Source organism: Triticum urartu, unplaced genomic scaffold (assembly GCF_003073215.2).
Source record: "Triticum urartu cultivar G1812 unplaced genomic scaffold, Tu2.1 TuUngrouped_contig_6091, whole genome shotgun sequence".
Classification (NCBI taxonomy): Eukaryota; Viridiplantae; Streptophyta; class Magnoliopsida; order Poales; family Poaceae; genus Triticum; species Triticum urartu.
The window spans coordinates 1-8951 of record NW_024116821.1 but is presented as its reverse complement, the minus strand read 5'-3'; the positions used below and the strand labels follow the sequence as shown (position 1 = coordinate 8951).

Genomic DNA, 8951 nt, shown 5'->3' with positions numbered 1-8951 from the left:
TGCCACTGGGCGTGGGGCGGGGTGCGCTGGGCGCGCGGGCGGGGGGGGCCATAGCTCCTGTTGGCGCGCGTCAGCGAGCCTGGCTTTTCGGGCGCCAGTAAAGGCGCGGCACCAGCCGCCGTTCGACACGTCCGCTCGGCGCCCGCCCACGCCGGGGCCCGCCCCGCGGCCTGGGCCTGCCGCCCCACCCCCTGAGTCGCGCACCGCACGCACGTACGGCGTCGATCTCACCCCACGCACGCACGCACGCACCGACGTACATCGACCTCGCCGGTGACTTCCGAGAATTTTTACCCAGCAGTCAGGCAGGGAGGCAGGGTGACGCTGACTACTCGTGCATGGGCGCGCGAGAGAAGGAAGGAAGGAAGGAACGTTTTGCGTTTGCGTGTGCGTGTGCGTGTGCGTGTGCCTGCCTGGACGACTGAGACCTAGCTAGCTAGCTGGTCTGGTAGTGGTGGTGGTGTCTAGATATAGTAGGAGTAGTACCCTAATTAGGCTAGTACGTAGCTAGGGCCGAGGGCGAGAGCGAGAGGCGAGATCCAATCTGCACCGCACGAAAGGGAAAGGGAAAGATTCTTGCCCTGCCCCGCCCGTCTTCCTCTTCTCGGCCAAGCTAGCTATAGCCCACCACCACCACAGGCTCCCCCCGGCACCACTGCAACCCTGTCCAGGCCCCTCAAAAAGAAATCTAGGACAAGCAAGGGAGCTGCTGCTAGCTAGCCAGGCTTACTTAGCCTTGGTTGAGAGCGAGGAATCGAGCCAGATTTCATGCCATCCTAGCTCGCCCCTACCAGACACACGTCCTGCAGTGGTGCTGAATTTTGTCAGGTTTCACGTTGCTGGTTGGGAGGTGAGGTGAGGGCGAGAGGTTCGGGAGGAGGAGATCAGAGGTCGGAGGTCGGAGATGGGTCGCGGCAAGGTGGTGCTGCAGCGGATCGAGAACAAGATCAGCCGCCAGGTGACGTTCGCCAAGCGCCGCAACGGCCTGCTCAAGAAGGCCTACGAGCTCTCCCTCCTCTGCGACGCCGAGGTCGCGCTCGTCCTCTTCTCCCACGCCGGCCGCCTCTACCAGTTCTCCTCCTCCTCCAAGTAATTACTCCTTCCGATCTCCCCCAGTGCCGTACCATATCGATCCCTCCATTTCCTTTTCTCTTTGTGGTTTTGCCGAGTCGATCCTTTTGATTTGCTCTCCCCGTTCAAACATTTTGTCCATACGCGACGTTCGATCTGAATTTTCTTGCGTCTTAGGGCGTCCGTGCATGAACTTATGGGGGGCTGGGTCCGTACGTTCTTTTCCTCTTGTTTGCTGTTCTATTGGCCACTGTGTCAAAAGAGGCTAGCAAGAAACAAACAAAGGAAAAAGTGATGAGCTCACCCGCAGCAGCAGATCGACGGACATACTATGCAGTAGGAGTATATGTCATGCGTATGTTTGTCTCATTCACAGTAGAGGATTAAAAAGGGGTTTTAATCTAAAAAAAACAAGAAGAAAAGATGTTTTTATTTGATGTACGCCTGACCACACCTGTATTGAGGATACATGTATGCACATAATTAGAGCTTTGATCACCTGCTGAGATTAATTTGCACCAATATGGCATGCATCCTTGTGAAACTCATACGGGCACTAATTGTTTTTCTACAAATTTTATCTAGCTTTGTCTTATGGTCTGGGTAGTATGATGATCCACTTCTGAGAATTAATTTGAATTATGTAATTTTAAATACTTTTCTGCAGACCCAAGTTCAATCTATTTTTTTTCTCAAAACAAAGGTTCAGTCTAATTTGACACCTTTAAGGCGTAGGATTGAATTATATATGCTTGTTTAATGTTATTTGTCAAAGAACTAAGAAAGGATATATACCGCTTTCAGTTAACTGAATTGCATTAATTTTCTAGTCAAAGTACCGAAATAATACTATTGAACAAAATGAAACAGTTAAGTGCTTTAATTCAACTGTGGCCTTACATGATGTGACAGGGCAAGTGCTGCATCATATGTACTAGGTACAAATGAAGTGCTATTTGTACTTCCTTGGAGCAAAAGAAAACAAGTAATAAACTAGCTAATGTTAGGTTCGTACCTACTCCCTCCGTCCCATAATGTAAAACCTTTTTTAACACGGTCTTATATTATGGGATGAAAGGAGTACGTAATAATTTAAGTAGCTCTATAGGGTAGCATTACCTAATGATATCAGAACTTTATGTATGTTCGAGTCAAATATAGCTAGGTTTTAATCTGTCAAAATTATAAAGCCACTGAGTTTGCTCAAAAAGTTTGTAAAAGCGCTGATACATGAAATGTGAAACCAGACTTGGTAAAATTGCATGCTAATATTTTGTAGGGCCAATCATGATTACTACTTGTCAGTTCTATACAAACATGCCACTGGTGGCTAGCTTAAACTTTGTAGCAATTTTGGCTGAAATACCTTTTTTGGTGAAAATTAACAACTGTACTTCTCACAGTAGTAGCTCAATAAACATTCTTACAGTGGCATAGTTCTCCCAAAAGTTTAATTAGTCAAAGGAAACAGATATGTCTTCTTTTTTATATAATGGAAAGTTCTTTTTAGGTACATCGTCAAGTCTTCACTAGATTGTGATGTTTACACAACTTTGAAGCCATGTGTCAATGGCTATAAAGTGACCAAAAATTAGCTCATAAGACTAAGACAACATATAGAATTTGTTAGAAGTTGAACATACAGAAAGTTTATTATGCGAGAGACCTTCATTGTCCAATAATTATCGAATTCTGTCATGTAAATAGTGATACTTAGTTTCTAATCCCTCCCCCTCCCCCAGTGAATCTGAATTTATGTTATTTACCTATGCGTGTACTTGCACAACTTAATCTCGAATTTTCAACTCATCGCAGCATGCTTAAGACCCTCGAGAAGTACCAGAGGTACATTTTCGCTTCCCAAGATGCTGCCGTGCCGACTACCGATGAGATGCAGGTCTGAGGCTTTTATTCCCAATGCGCATATTATGAAGATTCTACAAATTTTCCTCAGATACAACATCTTTGAATTTTTAACTAGCAGGTTATCAGAGAAATTTGTTTTCCTTCGTAGAACAATGTATCTATAATGCCCTAAATAACATATATAAATTGATTTTTGTGAAGAGATAAAACATTCAGTCATACATTTAAAATATTTCATTCTGTATGACGTACGTTATATGAAGCATTGCCTATTCGTAAATGTTACCTAGTTCACACATGATTGCTAAAAGGCATTTCTCTGCTGGTAAAGGTGTTATATTTCCGTGTTTAGAACATGGATTTCTGTTGCTTGTCATGTAGGCAGTGAACTAATTATTTTGTTTGACTTTTTTATGTAAAATTACTGCCTTGTAAACATGCCCACATGGTTTGAAGCAAAAGATAAACCTTTGATAAATTTTTAGCAGTTACAAAATATTAAATGGGAATGTAAGTTCATGGCAATTAGAATGTTGGAAAGTACAGCTAGAGCATTGGCCCAGTGCATTTCATGCATACGCGCAGCATAATTCACGTACGTGGCTATCTATGTGAAATACAGCATCGAGTAACTGGGCACTGGGGAGACCTATATCTGCGCATGTTCCTTGAATTATCGCTAATGTACATGCATTTTGTGGTTGGTTATAACTTATAAGTAGACTAACAGCTTGGTTGGCCACCACATGCAGTATTGTAGCAGATAGCAGCTTCAGACTGATTGGCCATATGCCATATACCTGCTGATGAGTTTATTACAACAGTGGAATGTATTAAAATTGATAAATACAATATGGCTATATGTTATATGGTATAAATGTGGTAGTTGTTTATTAAAAAGGCATGGGGTAAAATGTTCAATTTATGTTTAGTAGAGCCTAAGTTATGGTACGCCTTCTTCATGGTCACGGTCATATTTTCCAAATGACATGTCCAAAAGAATAGATTTGGACTTACTAGATCCTTTACTATTCATGCGAGAATTTATTGTTTATGAGGATTCACACACAGAGTGTTGCCAGTATGTAATTTTTAGGATTCATGGTACAATTTAATCATAATCTTAATTGCTAGAACGTGTACTAATTTCTTTAGAAGATGGCAAGTGGGAACCTATAAACACACGAAGCAAGAACCATATGAACTCAACACAAGCAATCAACTAAGCCATAGCAAAGCGCGAACAAGAGAACATTGATAGATGATTGGTTTCCCTAACGCTAGATCGTAGTGTAGATGAACAATCCAAGTGCTAGAAGTTGCGAGAGAGTGACAATATGACTCGTTTGATCTCTTGATGTTGTGTAGAAAGGGAGCCGCAGTTGGGTTCATCTTCTTTTTTCCGATAAACTTGGGTTCATCTTCATAGTCATGATTATGGCATGCTCATGTCAAATCTTATGACATATAGTAAAACAAAGGTCTTCTGCGCACAATAAGGATATCGAAGTATAACAAAAGGTTCACATGAATTGCTCTAGGATTTTTCAGTGATGTGGTACTCCAAGTTTTTATTCTAGGAAGTATTCCTAGATTTATGGTATAAGTTGGTATATATTAACTCTTCAGTCATAATCATCTCCAAGGTGATACTTTGACCATTTGTTTTTTTTCTTCTTTTTGCGACTGAACTATCAATTTCTATAAAAAATATGTTGATACAAATAAAACATTTTACTCATTATGGAATTATGTTCTGCGATAATTCAAATATCTGTGTCAAATGTTTGTAATTTTATTTTTATTTTTACTGATAATCAGATTAAGAGTGCTTGCTGTTTTTTTTTTGAAATGACCTATACTATGTGACTCATATGAAGTGGTACTCCTAGCTTGTAATCTTACAAAGTCGTCCTGGATTTATGTTTAGAATTTTTAGATATTACCTCTTGTGTCATAATGTAGGTTGTCTCCAGCACGTGATACTTTGACAATCAGTTTCCATAACAATATGCTGGTTCAAATGAAACATGGTACACTTTATAGATTATGTTTCACGACAACGTAAATTTTGTTTCACGTTTTGTAAGTTTCTTTTTTTTTATGATGAAACCAAGAATGTTTGACGGACACAACTTTGGAATTGTCCTACAATGTTACTCACATGAAGTATTTGATTTTTGCGGGACAAAAAGGCATTTTTCTTAAGCTTTTATTTTTGCAGGACAAAATGGCATTTTTCTTAAGTTTACTTGATTTAGCATTTTCCCCATATCTCCTTCTTTACACTAACTGCAGAATACACTAACTGCAGAACAACTATCTGGAGTATATGGAGCTGAAGGCAAGAGTTGAGGTTTTACAACGCTCACAAAGGTGATGTTTCTATATTCCTCTCAGATAATTGCTCATTAATTTCAGCAGGTTACCGCAACATTTGCTATGTTTGCTAAAGTAAGTACTGTTGATGGTGCCACAGGAATCTCCTAGGCGAGGATTTGGCTCCACTGAGTACAATCGAGCTTGAACAGCTTGAGGGTCAAGTAGGCAAGACCTTGAGGCAAATAAGGTCAAGAAAGGTAAACTACATAGCAATAAAAAAAGTTAAGAGTATAAGTAGAAATTAGGTTAATCTGCTAAAATCCATTCGTCTTATCGAGCAACGCTTGCTGCTAGTTTCACTAACTAGTGTCCATGATTTAACCTGTACCAGACTCAAGTACTGCTGGATGAAATGTGCGACCTGAAGAGAAAGGTAGCACTAAAAATACTTTCCATTTCTGTTGCTAAATGATGGACGATGTCCTATTCCGTAGCTTCAAGCACAATCTTGTTTTGCAGGAGCAAATATTGCAGGATGCAAACATGACCCTGAAAAGAAAGGTAACATGACCCAAATCATTTTTCCTAGCTAGAAAGGTCTGCATTTGTACGCACGTAGCTAGGGAGGGACCATCCTCAAGGAGAAGCTGTCTCATTTCACTTGGGCCAGTGACAAGTGATTGGAAAGTTGATGACTCGGCAAGCCCACTAGTAGTTAGTTAGTAGGCAGGGGACCCCTGGTTGGCACCACAGTATAAACACAGGTGGCTTTCAGGTACCACCAATTGCAGCTACCTGCCGTGTTTATGTGTGTTTGTGCACTGCAAGCATTCTTCTTCTTCCTGGCTTTCAGAAAATCACTCTTCTTGTTTTTACCCTCTACTGAAAACGGCTTCATCCATTGGTGTATGTAATGCTCTTGATCACTCCCGTTTCACTTCAGCTGGGCGAGATCGAGCTGGAGGCGACACCTGATCCCCCGCAGCAGCCGCAGCAGCAGCAGATGTGGCAGGGCGACCGGGGCGTGCCGCCCCACACGCCTCCGCAGCCAGAGCACTTCTTCCAGGCCCTAGAACGCTATCCTTCCCTGCAGCCAGTGTAAGACTTCTAACTCTTTTTTTCCTTTTCCTGCTGCTAAACTCATGGCACAGAGACTAATGATCACCGACGTTCGTCTCTGCAGATTTCGTGGCATGGATGTGAACCAGCCGCCGCCTGCATGGATGGCATAGCTACGCACCCGCATTGGTCTGTCTACCGCTCCAGTCGATCAACAAGATGCACCGCTTGGCATGAGCGATTATCTATCTCAAAAACAATCAACAACAAGATGCGTTGCCTGCCTATGTGTCCTGCATCTCCAATAGGCTCCTTATATATCAACTCGGCTGTTTTTGTGTTTCCTTTTCAAGTGCTTGCCGGATTTATTTTAAGTAATGTGTACAGGGTTTGTCTTATTTGTTATTAGCAAGTGTTATATTGCTCATTTTGCTTAGAGAAGGCGAGAACGGTTTTCCTTATGGGATTTGATTTACAACAGCGTAATAAACCCTCCCGATGCATGTATGGCACGCTCACGCTCTCTCAACATCTTCTCTCATAAACTCTTGAGCCGCGACAAAGTGAGCTCTCTTTCTATTTTCAGGGTTTTAAATTGTCTTCTCAAATGTTGACCATGTCGGGTAGATGTCATCTGCAAGGTAGTGGCCCTTATCATAGAGACCTTTTACGAGGCATCAAGTCTATTGGAGCCGTTCATTTTTGTGATTGGAGGGTTCAGATCAGCCAATACTACAACAGATTTTCAGCAGTATATTGATCAATTAAGGGCATTTTAGGTAGTTCACTCTATTCATCAATCCTCAACGAGTAGCAGTTCTATGGCCAACGGTCATCAACCTTGACGTGCGACATCACGTCGTCGGCCACGGCGAGGCTCCTTGGGAGGAACTGAACATCGACACTCGGCATTAGCACCGCTGCTTAGTGCTTACCGCGTTCTAGTACGATGTGGACTGAGGTGAGCTGAAGTCGAAGTCAACGTCACGCATGTCGCCGGCCGGACACGCTGGACTCCTTCTGTGGAGGCCGCACAATAGCATGGCGTCGATCTCAAGCTCGACCTGCCGTGCCGTCTACGTTCATCGGCTGGCGGAGGGCCCACCCAAAACAAAAAACACTCGTTGCCGTCGTCCATGCCTGGCCGACCAAGAAGGGTCTGCATGCATGTCAGCGGCGAACTCCATGGGCTCGGCGTCTGGCTGTAGCTTACGATGTTGCCGGGGAAGAACTGAACGTTGGCGCAGGCCCTACTCATCGAGGCAAATTCTTTCTGCCAAAGAACGCATGTACACGAAGTGAGGACAAGCAGGTTGATTGATACACATATATGTACGTACTGATTCCGCCGGCCGGAGATGCAAGCAAATCGCAAGGCCGCGTCGAGAACATACACTGATCCGATCTCGAGAACATACGCAGGCGGCGTTAGATGTGATGAGATTAATTTAGTTAATTAGATTAATCATTGTGATTAAAATTAAGGAAAAAATCTATCCTGACAGAGAATTACCAATATACCCTCCATACTAACCGTTGGATCAACTAAATACTACCCACTATTTTGGATAGTATGATGCACCATAAAAAATCTCTTATCATACTGATGGCCACTGAATTCAATGTTGCAAGGTGAAGCCTCATAAACAATAAGCCTTACGAAAAGGTCTTTGGAGGACATTGAGATCATTGTGAGATCTGGCATTCCGAAGTAACAATGCCAAATACATATATCTTGAGAGGCGACAATTTTGAGTATGAGTATGATGATTGGATCAAGCCAGTGTCCGGTGTACTGCCTAGCCCATCTCACATGGCAATACTTGTATCTCTAGTGCATGCAACCGATACTCCGAAGCATCCCAAGAAACACTCTCACTGCACCAATTTCCATCAGCCTTGTCGTGTCATTTGTATTGGGTGCTTGTAGATACTCTTCTCCAAAGTTCTCAATCATAGCCTTCACAAATCCCTTCATAAAAATAATAAACATAACGTTGGAGATGTGGACATATTCATCAACCAAGTCACCCGGGATTCTGTATACCAGCACACACGTTGTCATGGAATATTTCTACACAACACTTTGCTACGTTGTCCGGTAGCATCTCTCCTCGGAGTGAACCAATGATCTTGCGCTTCCACCCTAGTTACAATGTGCGGAACAAGATCCCTCAACATTCTGAAACATTGCATGAACATATATAATGGATGCATCGAATTTTCTACAAAGTAATATCTCAGCATCTTACATGGCCGTCTGTTGCGCCAAATGTACCTACGGCCTGGTTGAAAACCTGATTTGACCTTTCTCCCTTATTCTTCCTCCACAATAATCACTAAGAGCATCTCCCTTAGGTGCCCTATAATAGAGCATAACCGGGTTTTTACATCATAAGGGGGCAAAAACACTGCCCCAATAGGTGCTCTATATGCAAAATAATTGCCCCACGGATAGGGCAGCTGCAAAATACAGCACCAAGTGCTGCAAATCAGCAAATTTCGACACTCACTGGTGCAGCGACGTGCTACACAAACGGTTTTTTAACTTTTTTCTGCGACAGAGTTTAAAACCGTCGTCATGCTTGTGTGTGCGATAGGGGGGGGGGGGGGGGCCCCGCGCGCCCCCCACC

The 8951-nt window shown here is 43.1% G+C and overlaps 1 protein-coding gene across 1 annotated transcript; it reads left to right on the top strand.

Moving 5' to 3' along the window:
* Positions 1-527: 527 nt before the first annotated feature.
* On the top strand, positions 528-6830 carry LOC125530127 (MADS-box transcription factor 34-like). The gene is made up of 8 exons (XM_048694526.1): positions 528-1089; positions 2887-2968; positions 5252-5313; positions 5417-5516; positions 5651-5692; positions 5779-5820; positions 6203-6357; positions 6443-6830. The coding sequence occupies exons 1-8, from the start codon at positions 905-907 to the stop codon at positions 6489-6491; spliced, it is 717 nt and encodes a 238-aa protein (XP_048550483.1). The 5' UTR covers positions 528-904; the 3' UTR covers positions 6492-6830.
* Positions 6831-8951: the final 2121 nt, after the last annotated feature.